The following is an 18055-nucleotide window of genomic DNA, read 5'->3' as shown; positions in this document are numbered from 1 at the left end:
GACGGTAGTCCTACACCTTGCCGGGAGCTCAGGTCTTCTGGTCTGGGGCAAGAGGATATTCCTGTGTCTTCTTCTCCTCCTGTCGTGGTGTCTTCGCTCTCGGGTTCGACATTCTTTCCGTCTCTGGTTTTCTCTCCGTCTACGACAGATGGGTGTTCTTGGTGTATTCCCTGCATGCAATTCCCGCACTCCCCCGTCAACGACTCCGCGTTATGTTGAACCATTTCCACGGCCCTTCTTCTTTTGGGTTTCTTCGTGTTTTGCGTCTCCTCAATCTCCGTTGTCCATGGACCCACTCCTGCCGCAGGCTTTTCTGCAGTACGGGTCTCTGGCAGGGCTTTCGAGCAAGCAGAGGACGTCATGGTCGTTCTCTGGGGTCTACATTGGTGTGAGGTCCTGTGAAGCCGCTTGGTTCTGTTTGTCTCGACAATATCCAAAACTCTTTGGTACGCCGAAGCTGGAAGGCAAGAGAAACGAACACACATGATAAAAGGGACTATATGCCCTGCGTTCATGGACACCATAAAAGAAAGAGAGTTCTGTCAGGACCTTTCTCTAAAAGCTTTCTAGAGTATCAAACCTCAGTGTCCTCCTGTCACTTCCCGGTCATAGCGTGCGTCAACAAGAGCGGGGGGTGCCTAGAGTGTTCTGCAGCACAGGCCGCTGCGGCCTTGAGAGGACCGATGGAATACTAGTGTCGGCTGTATGCACAGTCATAACAAAGAATCCTTCACAGATGGTCTGCGGCTTAGCTTCTGAAAGAAAAAAAAATTATTGTGTTTGGTGACTGTGAGGAACTGCTCTAGAACGGAGGCAAGCACAGCTCCTGGTCCAACGCGCATGGTACCGCAAGCTCTCTTCGGGGTCTAACACTGAACCGGTTGTCCCGCTGGTGAATATGGCACCCGAACTATCTACTTTCTATTTGCGTGCTTCAGTTTAGGACTTAGATAGCTACCCTCGAAAAGCGACTAGTATGCAGCGGTGCAGCCCCAGGTGTATCTCCCTTCGGTAGCAATCACCGAAGAAGGCAGCGCTTCTGTTACCTAGTTCCAATAGGCGTCTCGTCGGTACCTATGTTTTGGACGGAGGCAAATAGAACTGAGCCCAACCGACTTCAAAGGCCTGATACGACACTGAGTGATGTAAACTTTCTTTCCTCCTGAGGGTGGCCAATCCGTGAGCAGCTTGTTTTCTTAGTTGGCGCTACCTGCAGAAATCCTTTCATGGGGCTTTATTCGAAGCATATCTCTAAGTAGCTCAACTCCTTCCACTCCCATTACGCATCCAAAGCGGAAGACGAGTTCCTCTCCATAATGCTTCTTCTTGTGTGGCGACTGGTGGCTGAGCCCCGTACCGAAGGAACTGTGATTATGCTCAGCACGTGCAACTGACAAGTTATGACTGATTTTTGTCTCGCTAACTGTGGGGCTCCGCCCGCGCCAGATCGAGTTTTCCTGGTTCTCGCCGCTGAGAGCAGCTGCTGTCCCCTCGTACCCTCCCACTGCGCGTACACTCGTGCTAACGGATGAACTAACTCTTCCCTGTGACTCTCTCGTGTTGTTTCTAGACATCTTTTCCGTCTCCTCTCTCTCTCGGACACGAGAGAGAACCCTGTCCCAGTTGAGTGCTGGCCAGAGAGGTAGCTGCGATATCCAGTCTACCGCCTCAGTCAGAATGATCTTTTCTTCGGAATACGGATCTAGTTCTGAGTCTAATGGTGTATCATTAGATGACGTTGAAGAGGCAGAGTGCTCGTCTTCTTCGAGACCAGCTGGGCTATTCCCCTGGGCTCTCCCCGTGGCAGCTGGGTTGCTCCATCTGGCTTGTCTACGGCCTCTACCTTCGGCTGGTCCGGGTTCTCTTTCCCCTCCAGTTTCTTGCCTCTCTGTTCGATTTGCTTCTGTACTAGCAGCGAATTCGGGGTCGCCGGACTGAGTGGCTACACCCTGCAAGTTTTGCCTGCTACAAGCTGCAGTTTCACTTTGCTGGTCACAATGTAAACTTCGGGAGGAGGCTCTCAGTCCTGTGTGAACAGATGTCACGGCTGCAAGCCGGCTGTCTCCGGATTCTCGGGAATATCCTCTGCTCAGTTGTGAGCTTGCTTTTCTCCGCTGGAGGTCTTCTCTTGGCTTGTTGTCTTCGGGCATTTCGTCTTCCGAGTCAAGTCTTCTATAGTCCTGCTCGGGCCGGTCCCATCTGCGCTGTGGTTGCGACGTTCTCCCCTCTGTCCTTTCGCTTTCGCGTCTTCTTCCTGGTCCACCCGCCTGTCGCATTTCTCCAGTCTTACTCTCCCGACAAGAAGATTGCACATTTGCACACGGCACTTGCACGCCTGGCTGATGAACCGAGCTGGTCCCGCTGGGGCCATCCTTCTCTCCTGTTGGACTCTTACCAAGACTGGCAGTGATTTCGCTACATCGGCCAGAAAGGTACGGCGCAGCCCCGTATCGTGAGCCAGTGCATCCGGTGTGTGCAATACCATTATCTCGTTCCGCACGTGATTCCTCCCCACGTTCGGGGTTTACGGCAGAAGAGCCATGAGCTGAGACAACAACAAGACTGTCATCTCGTGGAAATGTGGTTATGTACCCGGCGAGATTGTCGCCACAGCCGGTACTTTCTCGGGAAGCGAACAGCTGTCGGACCGGCTGGCTCCGACGAATGTGATTGTCGACGCTCTTCTCTTCGTTCAAGGCATTGGCGCTGTTCTCCACGTGACATCCATTGCAGGAAGCGGGGCTTGGTTGGCTTCGTGTGCGTGTGGGCCGTTCGGTTGTAGCCGTATCAGTGAGTTGTATACTGACACCCGAGAATCCTGAATGAGAGGAACGAATTTCCTGCCGCTTTTCGCTGCATGAAAAAGCTTCCTCTCTTTCAGAATGGGGGTTCACAACTCTAGCGGCACATCTTATTCTGTTTCCGCTTAAACTGGCCGCTGATCTGTCCTGCGTATCTCCTCCTGGCGACACGGACGTAAAGTTTCTAGCATTCTTGGCAAGCTGATCAGATGTCTCCGATGCTGCATGTACCGTGTTCTCTTCAGAAGCAGCTGTATGACGTGCCGTAGCTTTCACGTCCGCATGACAGGGGCTCTCTGTCTTCGGCTCGGGGCCAGTTGTGCCTTCCACTGGTGTCGGCTCTCTAAGAAGTGCGCTCCCGCCCGTACGGACTCTGCATGAGCTATTATAGGCATCACTCTGAGCAGCCGAAGCGTTTAGAACGGGGACAGGAGAACCCGCGATTCTCGAGGAACTGGTGGTGCTCTCGGAGGCAGTCCTGGGTTTTGGACTGCAGCGGGTGATGCCGCAATCATTTCTCAAGCTAGCAACACAACTGGCAGTGGCGCTTGAAAAGAGCACTGGGGCTTGTCCTCGACAAGCTGTCTCAGCGTTGCTCGAGGGACCCGGGTCAGCGTCGGGGACGCCATGGCTGTTCGTAGCCGCTGATACATTCGGTGGTCTTTCAAACGGGGGTGGGCCAGTCGCGAGCGAGTGTACGTGATATCTGCTTGTCTGCGGCGAGAGTAAATGTTGGATTTTGGAGCTAGATGGACCGGAGGGGAGACCGCAGATGTCAACCCAAGCTCGCGGCTTGGTTGGGGTCCCCAGTGTCCTAAAAACCTGGGACAATTCACATGCAATGAATGACAAGGACAAAAACGATGACGATGGACCCTGAGTCACCAAAAGACAGCTAAAGAGCATAGGGGGCACTATGAATTCCTGCCGGGTGACACCAACTCTTAGGAGGAAAAAGAAACCTGCGGAAACAACGCTCTACGTGCTGCAAACCTCGTATGTGCTCCTTGGCGGTGTTGTCGATGTACCTTTAGCTGCTCAGTCTGTTGTTGGAGCCTCCTAGTACTGTCGGCCGCAGAACACTAGACTACGCCCGCTTCCGTCGGGTTCAAGCAAGGGTCAGGAGGATGGATAAAACGGGTACTTTGTGGTGTTAGACGCACGAGACGAATCCGGGATCGAACGCTGTGAAGCAGTGGCATGGCATACTTTTTTCCAGTACAGACACAGACACAAAATCTGTCCACTGAGCGATACAATGACGCCTAAAAGAACACACTCTGCATGCAAGCAAAAAAACAGCTCAACTGTGGAAGCAGACACACTCCTTAGATTATGCTGAGAAGAAACCTGCCGCTGGTGCTCACAGGAAACCAGGCGGGGCGTGCCATTGGTCCTCCAAACCGAGTCACGTGGAGCAGATACCCGCGCATTGAGACCCTGACCGGACAACGGAATTCGAGGGAATTCCGCTAAGATCGACATACCTCCAAGAGATAGACCATCTCGCAATCTGCACGAAAGGGTGGCTGTAAGAGAGCAAGCTCCATGAAGATGACCGCCACGGACCATATGTCCACCGAAAGGGAATAGATCGGTGCGGAGTTCGTGTAGCCATCCCCTCTCATGAAAAGGAGCTCCGGGGCCCTGTAAAACTGTCTCCGGCTTTCTCGATAAGATCTTTCTCGATCTTTCGGATCTGGCACGCACACAAGGCCACTCTATGACAAACAGCGCACTTGCGAAACTGTCAACCCAAGAAACATGAAGGAAGACAGCAAACTCGATACAGATGCACGGAGGGGAGCACACGGTCTGAGAGACCCGCGTCTCCCGTGGTCTGCCTATCCGCAGACGGTCTTGTCTACCTTCTCCGCTTCACCCACTCCACAGGAACCATCCCCTCACCAGAGAGGTCGATACAGATGGCAGGGGGAGACTCGTTTGAAAAGTACTATTACCAGTACACCGACCTCCCATTAGACAAGAAGAAGTTTGAGCTATCCCCAGAGATCTCTTAGCATAATTGTATACAGATCAGTACATTGGGGAAAAGATTGTCGAATGGTGGCATGGGTTACACAATGGATGAATTGTCAGGCTTTGGCAGACGTGTCAAAGTTGTGTATAGAAAGCCCTGACTCCAGCACCAAAGAGCGCCACGTCAATGGATATTGCATGCATCCGGACATATGCTCCGTGTACCTGGAGAGAATAGGAATTGTTCTTCCACGGATTGCCGGCCACCCTCCGGAATGTCAACCACGCTTCGTATGTCCTGTCGGTATTCAGTACCTCAGCTGCTGCCTATTGCTATACAAGAGGCCGCAGTCAGGGCTCTTGGAGTAATCCTCGTTTGCTCTGGGGGCGCTAGGAGCTACAGCTTGTGAAGCTGCTATCGAAGCCTAGGGCAACGTGGCTGGCACCTGTGGCCAGTCGACTCGTGTACGACTTATTCGACTCCACCCCGTACGTGTCACATGAGTTCTAGGGTCGTTCATTGATCGATACTACTAGGGTAGTCGCCAGCTTGGCTGTCCTACAAGCAGTAAGTGGTAACTTCTTGCAGGGGGGCTCTGCTTACTTTCCGGTGTGTATGCTCCTTTGATATTCTCAAGAAGTCTCCCTGACCCGAAGTCCGTTAGCTGGATCTGTATATCGGGCAGCAAGCTGTCAATCTCATCCTGCTGCAAATGGCGGCCTTTCAGAATTGTTTCGTTTCCGAGACCTTGAAATTCACGGGAGTCGGCCGCGTACAAGGTGTCTGTCGTGTGAGTGGGCCACCTTTTCGGGTAGCGGAACCAATCCCCGTTGCTGTCGCTACATTTGTGTCGGGGCACTATTGCATGTCCAAAGGATGCCAATTTTGCTCCACTTCTCTCGACTCTATCTTCAGTGTTGACTCGTTTAACTGATCCTCTGTCTTCATTGAATGGGTAATCGTCAGAAGCCACATCCTGCTTGGCCGGAGACTGAAGCGGTGATGAATCACGAAGGTGTACGAGTATATTTTCTGGTTTTAGATTGCGATGGATAATCCCATGACTGTGCAGGAAGGCGAGGCCGTGGAGGACTTGCTGAAGAACGCGCCAGACGAGCTCTCTGTGCACTTCACGGAGCCGCTGGGCATGCTTGGGAGGAACACGGCGCAATCGTGACACCGGGCAATCTGCAGACCGAGGAGGTGATTTCTCCTCTCCAAGAGGGAAGTAACCAGCAAGGGCTAGAGCCTATAAAACGGAAGAGACAGATATGGCCGGAAGGAAGGAAACAAGGAGTCCCAGCCTAAAGACTGTACGGAAATACGTAGTATGTATACCCACGTAAGAGCAGTAAAAGATTACGAGACCAGGAAACTGCAGAAGCTCTGGCTTTTCCTAGTCAACAATACTTGTAACGTGCGTGTTGCCCTATTCGCAGAGGTATGCGGAGTCATTCCTAGCGGTGGAATCTTGGCTGTCCGATCAAATCCGCCCTGTCCAGGGAGCCGGTCCCTGCTCCACTGAAGATGGAGTTGCTGTGAGAACGCATCTCCGTTCATTAGATGCTACCAGACTTAGTGAGACCAAGCCTGCTGCTTTCTATCTCGGCACCTTAGCAGTTCCCCCGCTGGAAACACACAGTCATGAATGGCTTACCGCCCAGAAGTCTTGCAAATTGCCGTCGGCGTATCCTGTTACAAGGTGGAGCTTCTTGCCAGAAATATGAGCCCCAATGAACTGAACTACATGTGGATCATGAAGACTATCCCGCATCTCGCCGCAAATACCAGCCTTTTCATGGAAGGTTATGTGGCGGAGCTCTTGTGTTGTATCCTGTTTTCGCAGATCCAAGCGGTCGAGCAATATGAGACCCTCCTCTGGCTTCCTTGAGTTTCCCTCGCTAACGGTGCCTTCGATCGACTCTTCGCTGGTGTCTCGTTGCTCTCCAAGGAGAGGGAGGTTTGTCCCTGAGCGCGCTCGAAGCCAGCGACGCTGGTCTTCCACCTGCTGCAAGAGTGCCACCTCTCGGAGCACGGACGCAGGCAAACCGTCGTCGATCTCGGCATTCGCACTCGACATGTCGAGAGACCGAACAGCCACTCGGGCGAATAAGGGTTCCAGAAAAATGGAGTCACAACAGCAACCGTTGTCGGTTCCGTAACTATGGTGCCTGTCTTTGAAACCTGGACATGAGCCTTTCGGTGTCGCTTTGTTCAAGAGGTCTTTCACGGCTCCCTGCCACGACGCCCCATCGGAGGGGGGGCACTTCTTGCAGTGAGGGGAGCCAGCAGTCAACGCTTTCCTGGCCCCTCCCTCCTTGGAAAGAAGCCTAAAGCCTATGAGAAATGCCTGCGGCGTTGGCTGCAAGCCGACCCTCAGACACGGGATTCCAGAGTGCAGCCCTGGAAACAAGGTTTTTCGCCATGGCTCGTAGACACGGCCGTACTCTGTATGGCGGTACTGGCAAGCGAGGCTGAAAGGACTGCCGGCAGAAACAGAACGAAGCAGAGGTGACGGTAGTCGAGCAACACGTACCCGACCTTTCGAGCGACGCTCACTCAACAGACCTTTGGGCTCGAAGACTAGACACGATAGTAGACCCCCGCGAATGGCCACCAACTCCCAGTGTGGAGACGAGAGCACGGCGGCCCGGAGTGCCTTACAAGTGGCTGCTAGTGTTGCGTATATATCAGGAGCTCCAACAAACTCCAGAAGGTAGCCACACAGAAATGGCAGCTCGAGAAGTGCACCAAAAGCAACACAGTCCCCGTCTCCACTCGCCGCCGCCGGCCGGGGAGACGACACATCGTTGTGAGAGGCGGGAAGTTTGAAAGACAACCGCCGGTCTGTAACGTCGCAAGCGGCATCGAAACCAGCGTCGCGACCCACCACATTGTACCCAGCTGGCTTTTCGGATCCACTAGTTCGTTTCCCTTCGGTTCCTACACCTGCCGTGGATGCACGACGGCTACTGATCTCCTCTAGCATCATTTCAACTGAAATCCAGTGATATCCGGAGACACAGCGACTTCAAAGTGTCCTCCCCTCTGCCATTCCTGCCAGTCACGAACCATCGTTGGAGCTTCTTTGGCGCTGATGCAACGCCATTGAACTCGAGCTGCGCCAGGAGCGTCTCGCTAGGCTTCCTGATGGGTTGCCAGATGTCAGAAAGCAAGTGCTTGGGGAGCGGACTCCTCAAGCCATGAGAACATCTGTTGGGCTTCTGCTGCGGATGATCAGGGACCCACTGAAAGTTTGGGGACCAACGGCAGACCACATATCGTCGTGTGCAGAAGGCCCCTGGACGTTACCGTCAGTACCAGAAAGAGGGGGCAAAGGCGTGGCGCCCTCGACTACTGCGGTTTCGTTATTCGGACGGTGTTATTCCTCCTGAGGGGGACAGCGGGAACTGGAGAAGGGACAGCCGATCCGGGATACCTGAGCAGTTTGTTGGCGTCTCCTGTGTCCAGTGATCTCAAAACATGTCAGTATTACCGGCCAGCACCTTCAACAAAGTTTTAGTTGATACAGGCTCTAGTCGTCAAAGTATCATGTCGCCGGGTCCGCGACTCGTTCTCCCTTCCCTCCACGCAGTACAAAAGCGTCAGCAGTTGTTCAGTCCTTGTGCCAAGTCGATGACACTTGTTCCCTCAAAGACATGACACAGCACGGCAACATCTCAGTGGGCGTGCGAAGTGGAGAAGCAACAGCACGAGGCAGAAAGGACTGCCGTGTTTCAATTTAACGACGAGATAACTGTGGCAGGCCCGGACGGGACCAAGGGTTGGCATGCTTGGGAAAAGAGGCTCACAAAAACAAGATGGGGAGGGCTGCTAACGTTTCTCGAGACTTTATCCGTGTGCCTTGGAAAAAGCGCCTTCCGATAATCCTCATGTGCTTTTTGGTGAAAACTCCGAAACGAATAGAAAGCCGGTCCGCATGAGACTAACAGCCGGCGGTTCACAGATCAACAAAAGGAGCATGCGAAGTCTGTGTGTGAGCCTGCTGACTGCACCGACTCGTGAGTCATGCATAGGTTAGCTTGGACCGAAAGGCTAGGGCCAGGACTCAGAAAGCAACACCCTGAGGCACAGGAACTCTGACAGGACAAACTGCCTTGCAGTTTTTCACTAGCTCCGTCACAATACTGTAACGGTTTAAGCGCGCGGCTTGGGAGGCGCAGTGTGCCTCTTTCGTGACGGTGCCTTGTGAAGTCTCGACTCAGAGCAGAGAGGCAGCTAATGTGACTGCAACTCGTAAGGAGCGCCAATTTGAGCTGAAGCTTGCCAGCTCCGAGGGCGATTCTTCAACGATCACGGAGGACAGACAGCAGGGCAAAAAGCCCACCATCGAAGATCCTCAATAGCCAGCGAAGTTGCAATGAGTCTCGACTCGGAAGGCAGCCCTCTGTAGGTTATGAGTGTCCCCCCGGTGAATTTGTGTGTTCCTGCCGAAGTCCGACCAGTCAACATTCACTAAAAGACCAGCGTGTGCCCAGAGATGTCCGCTACTTCGGCAGAAAAAGCTGCGACCACGTGTCAGCGGCCGATGTGAGATCCCGACTCAGATTGCAGAAGCCTTTCCAGACTCTGACTATGCAGACAAATTGGAATGCTCAGTAGCTAGAGACCGAGTATCAGAAACGGGTAGCAGTCCCCGCCCGAGTATGCACATGGACCGCGATCATGAGAAGCCGGCGCACAGTTCTGCGCAACTTGAGTTTCAGCGTTTGGTGACTTCCGGGAACGGGAGGAAGGTGTTCTCAACTGAGCCGCCTTCCCTTTGTATGCGTGCCGCCCACCAGCTCCGCATCACTACAGTTCTCCCGGGTAAGATATTTCGGCACAGTGCAGACACTTGAAATGTTACATACCATTATGAGGCCTTGCTTATGAGCCAAGTGCAGGCTTGATGAGGAAACTGCTTGAGCAGGCCTCTTATCCTCTTGCTCGGGAACAAAGCCAGCACGTTTTTTATTAACACCGGAGCTTTGGCCATGAAGATATCTCACAAAGAGTCAAACTGCCCCAACTACACCCGGAGTGCATCCCAGGGTAAATAACACCACAGAGCGAAGGCGCATTCCTTGTTCCACTACACAACCCGGTGCCCCAGATATTAAGCAGCAGACTCCTGCTGCCTAATTTCCGGGGCACCGGTATTAACGAACCGGACTCTAGGGTCTCAGAAAAAGGCCAGAACAGATGTTAATATAGCACGCTGTCATCAATGCAAGGCAAACAACCGGCTGGGTTTCTTTGGCCTGCGCAGTTCGCGTACCGTATCACTTCGAGATTCCAGGACGAGAGGGGACCGCAATAAACTGCTGCAGTCCTTCTTAGCGTCGGCTCCAGTCCAGTAACTCGGCTGACCTGACGCAAACTTGGTTGGGACAAGGTGCTCCGATACCATCCGCTGGGCTCCTCACCAGTCAGACGGAATGCGTCTGATCACGCGCTCAAACTGCGCGTCTGGTCGTTCTGTGTGCTAGGCCGTACGCGCTGCCGGGAAGCCGCCAGACGCAAAACTCCGGGCTCTTTCTCGGGTACCAGACCTGGTGCCAAACGGCTTCAGCATGGCCACGCTTACAGGTCATTGCAGCTTCCTCTACTGATTCAGCCTGGGGAACATCTCCAGAAACGCTTTCAGAAACAGGCTTCGGAAGACCACAAGGCCCCGCGCTGCCTTGTCGGGAAAAAGTGAAACAGCGCGCATGCGGAAGATGTCTGGGGTATGATGGTCCCTACGAAACTCTGGAACAGGCGCTAAGGCGGCTCTTGCTGTGACGGATAGAACCGTACTCTGTTGCGTTCATGAACTGTCACTCTGCTGCTGGAAAGCCGCACCTGACACGTGTCCGTGTACACAGCCGCTTGACTACCGTCAGCGCAAGCTGTGTGTACGGGCCTGTCGGAGTTCGATATCGCGGATAGCGAGTTCTTCTCCATCTTTGAACGTGCTGACTGAAGACGCTCGGGTGGAGTTGAAGTGAGCATGCAGTTGTAGCGCAGAATGGGTTTCATACGACCGGATGCGGCGATTTTAGTCGCGCTGGTTGGAATAGCAGCCGCTGCGCGGCTGCTTCGGGTCGCAGCCACTCATACAAAAAGCCCATTCCGAGCCCCGCCAGCGTACGAATTGACTAAGTATGGAATAGAGGGACGAACGCGGCCGCGCCTTGATACCAGCCGACAGTCGGATACCGGTCAGGGCTATGAAGACGTCTCGGACGGTGAGATACGAAGGCACCGTCAAGTCGGCCTGTGTCGCAGTGTAAAGCGTCAGCTCTCTTGGGAGGGGCTTACGGCGACTAGCAGCCACGCAGCTCTTTGGCGTACCCCAGTGGAGACTGCCGCTCTCGAGATGACTTCACTCCTGGTTTAATCAGACCATGCTGCGCAGCCTCCTCCGTTAGCAAAAACGTGTCGCCGCATATAGGCTTGGCTGCGCCACCCGTTCTGGGGCTCCGTGCCACTGCGGAAACTTAAATCTCGTCCAGCACCCATGTGCCGTTCAGTGAAAACCTCTCAACTGTTCAACCGGCGGAGCTACCGCGCGCAAATATGCTGATGCTTGTTCAGCCGTGTGAGGAAGCCTGGAGCGTTTGCGGAGATGGCACCGGCTCCTAACGGAAAGATCACGACGCGGCGCGACACGGGAAGTCAGCAGCTTTCGCGCCAGTTGGCCTCCGTGCGCCTGGCTACCCTTCTGACGGCTTACCTTGCAAAGAAAGCTGCTTGTCGTCTGTTTGTCTCTGTTAGCATGCATCAAGCTGCACAACAAGTATCGGACCGAGCGTTTAGCCGTCTCTGTCCCGCCCATGCAGTTGGATACAGTCGCTCAAAAGATAGTCCTCGAGATTGTCAAGAAGAGATCAAGCACTCAGTGCGCCAATCAAGGCCACACCACAGAGGCCGCCCAGGCAGAGGTAATGCGAGTGTGCNNNGCCGGAGTCGGTCACACCTTGGCTGACCTTGTTGACCGTACTGAGGTTTAGAGCTGAGAAGACATAGTCGTGGTTTCGCAGCCTTTGGTCCCTGTGTATCGCCACGCACCCACGCGGACACACGTCCCGGCTTGCTGTCGCGTAGCACAAGGCGAGATGGCCCATTCTCGAATCAGGGGGCCGACCCGTCAGGTGCTTCTTCTGCAGAGCTAGCCACATGGCAGCGGATTAAGCATGCGGTCGGCCTGCGGAAACCGGACCGTGCAGCGAAGTAACTTCACATGCAGGAGCTCCCCTTACGTGCGCTGGCTACCGTGTTGCTGTACAAGGCAGCACAACGGGTCGACCTAAGCCAGGGGTCTTACTGGGCGTGCCTCTTTGTTCGCAGCTGGGTGAAAACATTTTCTTGACCAACACGGTTACATGCGAGGCAGGGGTTAAGGGCTGGTTCGACGAGATAAACCAGCTGACAACGTAAGTTTTGCCCGGACTTCGTCCCAAATCTGCCTGACTAGCAAATGCATGCTTAGCGTGTTTGCCTGCAAGGAACAGCCTTCACGGGACACCCAGGGGGACTCGGTGCGACGGTACAGATTGGTTGTGACGACATTGCCAGAGACAACACGGACGCTGGTCCGTCAGCGTTGCCTTGCTCTGTGTCAACTGCGGCGACCTGCGGCATATTTCGTTGGTGTCACAAGCAGGGCTGGAACGGACACTGCGGGCTCCGCATAACCAGAGTTTCTACTATATATCCACTATAGTTACTTTTTTACTCCCTACCCGGCCGCGCAGCTGTGACGGCGAGCGGTTGCGTTGTCGCGTCTGCAATTGAAAAGTGGCAAAAACCTTTAAGGAGAAGCAGATGCAATAGCGACTTCCGCGCTGAGATACTGCTTAGCGAGTTACTTCACTGTCTACGCAGGTCCTACCCTGGAGCGAACTGGCACGAGATTGCCTCGAAAAAGATGATAGGTCACTTCACGCAGGTGATGTGGGAGACCAGCACGGGCGTGGCCTGCGCCAGGACGACGAACTGTCCTAACTGGAACCAGCTATTTTGCCTGTACAGACCACCAGGAAACTACCGAGGCGTGGCCCCTTTCTCGTGAGTCGCGTTCGAGGTGTTTTTGCTTGCCGACAAACACACAGGGCCACGAGAGGCAATTCCAAAGTGGAGCGCAGAGGGCTTGGTGTTCCTTCTGGCAGCACTGCCTTTCTATGTCAGCTCTCGACTGTGGTCACCGAGTTTGAGGCATACACGTGATTGGGCAGGAACAGGTGGAGTCGCCCTTGGCGCGAAAGGGAATTCTCCGGTAACTTAGCTACATGGAGAAGAGAGAACACACCGTAGTCAGTTGTCGAGGATTCTGCTTAATGCCAACCATGAGCGGTCGCATTGTGTCCACTTTTCTTTCGCGTGTAATGTTGGACAGGGAAGCAGTCTGGAACTCTCTTGTCAGGCGCCAGGAGATTGATGGGTCGCCCCTTGTCCCCGGAGCAGGTTTGTATGCGCGGGCGAGCTTGACTGCCCTAACGCTAACATGTAGTTTCGTCCTCCTAGTCACAATGGCCTAAGTTAGGCAAACGCGGAAGTCGAGGGGGAAGGCAAGCATTCTACCATTGCCGGAATCTGAGGAACTCTCAATCGTCTCGGTCAGGTGTTTAGAGACTGAGCTGACGAACAGCAGGAGACTGGGATTGACAGTGCGGGAAGCCAGAATTGTTCTCTTGTTGCCGCGCCGTACATGGTCAGGGGGTCCTGAATTGCCCGGAAAGTAGTGTCTGCAGCGAAACGAAGAGTGAAATCCTTTTTTTCTGATTGAATCCAGGCCTTGAAATTCAGTTCGTTAAACGATCTGGGAGACGAGAACCCCAGTATCTTTTTTTCAGTCACGGTTTGAGACGTGGTTGAGATACGTGACTACTCCACGGATACCAAAGAACTGGAACGTTACATCCAATAAAAAAACAAGGCCCATCAGCTCCCTTCATACTCAAGACTCGATTCGTTCTGACAAAGAACTATCGACTTTCTACAGAATGGCGGTGGGCATTGTTCCGCCCGGCCGCCGCCCGCCATCACGGGACCGTCCGCGGCTTATCTCACTCCGAGATAAAACGGTGGACTAGCGGAATGGCATAATTCCTCAGTCCCCCAGCCTGTCAGTCCCGGTACCACCGGAGACATGGAGGTTCGTCGTGAAAGACGGCGACCAAGCAGTCGCACCCGTGGTACCCAGACTTATGTACGCTGTCCCATCTGGACTGCTGTTGGCCCCGATCAGTCCCACTCAACCTTAAGGTTGTCAGCTGAGCACAGCTGTGTCCGACCGTCTACGATATAATGGCAGGGCAGGCGTCCCGACCTGCGCAAAGGGGAGGTCTCGCCCGACCCGGACCGCCAAAAAAAAATTCCAACGGTGCCCGGGGCACACCTTTTTTGCTTGTCCGACACTGAGTGCTAAGCCGCCTGAGGCACGTCTCCCATCAGCCGACAGGCGGGAGGTCGAAGCTATCCTCACGAGAGAACTGCTTAAAGCTGCTTAGTCCTGGTACTCAGAATGCCCTACTCATTTAGGCGGTCGGGGCTTCGCAAAAAGTGTACCAAATTGCGCCGTCCAGCAGGTTGCCTCACCGAGGTCGGGATTCGCGGTAAAGCCGATCCAGCTCGCCGATGATTGTTGTGGTGCTGCTGTGTCACTTGTCACTGAGACAAGGAAACTTTTTCCAGACTTGTGAAGTTTTTCGAGAGGTTCTTAAGGTTTCGTGCCGCCAACAGTTGCTTAGGCGGTGACCCTGACAGATCAGTGCCACGCGCCGTTGAACCGTTTTGGATTGGCATCTGATTGCTAGGGCCGAATAGTGTGAAACTTCTTACGTTGTCTGTTCGATTCATTCAGGTAGTGCTGTCAGTAGCCGTTACAACCAGGCAGTTTCGGTTTGTTGCACGGGCACACGGGCGGCCAACAAGCTTGCCGTCTGAGAAAGACCGCATATTCGAAGATCGAAGTGTTTCTATGAGTAGCCACAGCCCGGTCCAAGATGAAGAAGGAAACTCAGACTTCGCTCACGCGGAAGCTGCCGTTACTGATAACTCTCTGGGGGGTATTCTTTCTGCTAAGCTCGTCAGAGGCTGCCCCGCAAGAGTCAGTATTCACCAAGTCTCTGGGGTTCCCTAAGAAAGCTGGGGGAAGCCCACACTCACGCGGTCCGAGGAGAAAAGGGAAGCTCTTTGGCGACCTACATGAACCAGAAGTATCCAAGGCAAGCGAGGCTGCGAAAGGAACTAGCAGTGAAGACGAAACGTCACCGACCGGGCTGGTCGGCTTCGGTTTCGATGAAACCTCGTCGCCCGCAAATCCGGAGGAAGCGCAGCACGCTCTTTACGCTGCTGCTCTTGGGTTCTCTCTGAGTGTAGGATTGCTTGATCGGGATGAGACTGCCATTGTGACCCCCGGGACACTCGACGGCGTGGAATGGGCCACGAAAGCTCTCAGACGGGCAGTGAAGTCTGGCGGCGCCGCAGAGAAAGACAAGAAGCAGTTGGTAGAAAAGACTGAGACGATTTTACGTGACATCAGCCGCGTCGAGGTATGTGACTGGAAAACTATCGTGCCGCGGCCTCCACAGTACAAGAGGACTGCTGGTGCATACAAATTGGTCTGCCGCACACCACTCGTAGTCCAAACTAATAGGGGGTGATGCCGTTCGCTTTCCTCTTTTAGCTACACTGTCACTCATTCAACCAGTCGAATCACATCCTTACAGATCGGCCGGTTTAGCGTTGTAGCACGACCTGACCCAGGCCGCGCCGAAGTGTGGCTAAGTGACGATACCATCCAGAACGCGTGAACGGCTAAGCGGGCGATTTCGTTGTAGCTCACGGCGTAGCGTCCAAGCCGCGTTCAACCCCGACGCCATTTCTCCTGTCATATGTCCTTTCAGAAAATGTTCAGCTCCTGGGAAAGCCTAGAACAGGAAATCCGCGGCATCGGAGAGATTCTCGCGGTCCCCATAGAGGGCACCCGCAGGGAGGAACCAGAGTCGAATCCGATGCTTGAGATTGCGGAGCGCCTCCAGCGCTTCACCATAGCCGACCTTGTCAGTGTTACAGAACTCCCTTTTCCGTCATTGCCTCTCGGGTCCAAGACTGAATCCGCACAACTTGGCTCTTCGGAAGCACCGGACAGCCCTGTCTCTCTGTCGGCACCAGGTGAGCCGGAGAGACCTACAGTGGAGAGCTCTTCGGCGCGGGATGAGTCCGGCGACGCCTTGCCGCTGCCATCAGAGCAAGACTCAACGCTGAACGGACACCTTGCGGACGGAGATGGTGGCAAGGAAAGAAGAGGGTCTACCGAGACTGACTCTACTTTGTCTGGAGAGATCGACAGTGTCCAACCTCCTACGGCAGCATCCGCGTCTCGTAGTACCACCGAACAGGAGGAACCAGGGCCACAAGCGCCTAATGACTCCCCTGATTCTGCAGCTCGCAGCCGCGAGGTCATCCCATTCGGGCCGCTGTCCGAGGAAGCATTAACCGTGGCTAATGGAACTCACATGATGTCTTCGGTTGAAAACCAAGGAATGAACAGCGAGAATGCATACAACCAGTATGCGGGTCAGAAAGATACGGAGAAGGATCTCGAGAGGACAGACGCCAAAGAGAGCGCCGAGGAGCGTAACACCGGAGACGAGAGCGCTGCAGAGAAGGACGCTTCACGACAAAGTGCTGGGGACGAGAATAGTACCAACATAAACAATAGCAAAGTGACCGGCGTGAGTGAGACCAGCGACAAGCCGGAGGGTGAGGAGATCAGTCTGGGGGATGATGGCAGCCAGGAGAACAGCACGGACAAACCCAGCACCGAGGAAAACCCTCCGCAGCAAAATAGCCGTCAAGAGGACGATGGCAAGAGTACTAATGACGAGAAAGACGAAGTGAAGGACGCGAGCGCTGTCGCTGGCAGCTCTGAGGATACCACTCAGAAGGAGGGTGATCCGGAGAATAGCAACGGAGAGCAAAACAGTGTCGCCGGAAACAATGAAGAAATGGACGGTGCCGAGAAGAGCGAAGACAAGCAGAACGGTGAAAAGAGCGGCGGACAAGAGCATATCAACAGGAAGCAGGACGATGAAAGAGAGGTGAAGGAGAAGCAGAATGGAGCGAGTGCCAATGAAGGTGCCACCAGGGAGAACGACACGGAAAGCGTCAATGCCACCGAAAACACCTTACCAGGAGAGAAGGGCACGCAGGAGAACCTCGCGAGTGGTGCCGGCTCAGAAACAGTGGGTGCCCTACACCTCCCTGGAGAGAAGAGCGTATCGAGTGACTCCGCTGAGATTACTCCGCAGAACGGTGAGACAGAGGTAGGAGACTATGAGACTCCTTTGGCCGGAAAGCGGACCGACATCTCTACGGAGAACAGCGGGCCTGACTCCGCGCCTGAGCCGAAGTCTGAGGTAACCGACGTGCAGGCTTCAGCAGAGCAAAGTCAACCCGACAACAGCTTTTTGCGCACAACTGAGGACACGAGTCTTGGTGACGCTGATCTTGTCCTTCAGAGTGAAGAGACCTCCCCCGTCAGTCAGTCTGCTGAATCGCAGGCCTTGAAAAGTGCAGATGATGAACCGTCGGCTCGTGCAGACCATGCGACCGTTTCGTCAGTGGACCAGGGGAACGGAGCGGAAGCCCTGCAACAGGATAGACCCGAAGACGACGAGAGTGGGGTACACAATGAAGGACGAACTGTTACCAGCTCCGCTGCAGAAGAGATCCACACGAAGGAACCGCAAGAGGAAAGCAACGGAGTCCGGGAGGCCAGAAAAGAAAAACTCCCGACGGAAGAATCCGGCTTCCTGGAAAGGCCTGCCGTGCCGACAGATCAGTCGACCGAAGCTGAAGAAGCGAGTATTTCAACCAAGCACGAAGGCACAAGTGCCGACAGGCAAGAGAAACCGCGTGAAGCCGCTGAAGAACGGGCCCAGGGCAGTCCATCCGTCTTGGAGAATGATGTACCTACACAGAAGGATGATGCCAACGAAAGTGCCCAGGTAACACCGACAAAGCAAGAAAGCGTCGCACAGAGCGAGGGGTCAAGTTCTAGCAAAGCCGGAGAGTCAACTGCAGAAGTCGGAGACACCGATGACCATGAAAGACACCAACAGGCTATCATAGGCACTGCAGCCATCAACGAAAAGAATGAACTCGATGATACGGAGCAAAGCCCTGAAATCTTCACGCATCGCACAAGCGAAATCCCAGGAGTGACGTTCGAATCTCTTTCTGACTCCCTTACGAACTTCGGCACACCCCGAGCGAACCG

The 18055-nt window shown here is 54.2% G+C and overlaps 2 protein-coding genes across 2 annotated transcripts; both read left to right on the top strand.

Annotated features, from left to right (window-relative positions):
• Window positions 1–10392: 10392 nt before the first annotated feature.
• CSUI_001885 (scp family extracellular subfamily protein) lies at window positions 10393–13307 on the top strand (the record flags this gene model as incomplete). Its single annotated transcript, XM_068062088.1, has 5 exons — window positions 10393–11015; window positions 11545–11711; window positions 12118–12203; window positions 12631–12837; window positions 13166–13307. The coding sequence occupies exons 1-5, from the start codon at window positions 10796–10798 to the stop codon at window positions 13305–13307; spliced, it is 822 nt and encodes a 273-aa protein (XP_067925937.1). The 5' UTR covers window positions 10393–10795.
• An 888-nt stretch (window positions 13308–14195) lies between these two features.
• On the top strand, window positions 14196–18053 carry CSUI_001884 (uncharacterized protein; the record flags this gene model as incomplete). The annotated part of the gene is made up of 2 exons (XM_068062087.1): window positions 14196–15323; window positions 15678–18053. Coding segments are annotated over exons 1-2 (2925 nt in total), but the record flags the coding sequence as incomplete, so codon positions are not given.
• Window positions 18054–18055: the final 2 nt, after the last annotated feature.

The sequence above is a fragment of the Cystoisospora suis genome, assembly GCF_002600585.1.
Source record: "Cystoisospora suis strain Wien I chromosome Unknown contig_766, whole genome shotgun sequence".
NCBI classification, from domain to species: Eukaryota; Apicomplexa; class Conoidasida; order Eucoccidiorida; family Sarcocystidae; genus Cystoisospora; species Cystoisospora suis.
Note: the sequence above shows the minus strand (reverse complement) of the source record. Positions and strands in the feature narration are given on the sequence as shown.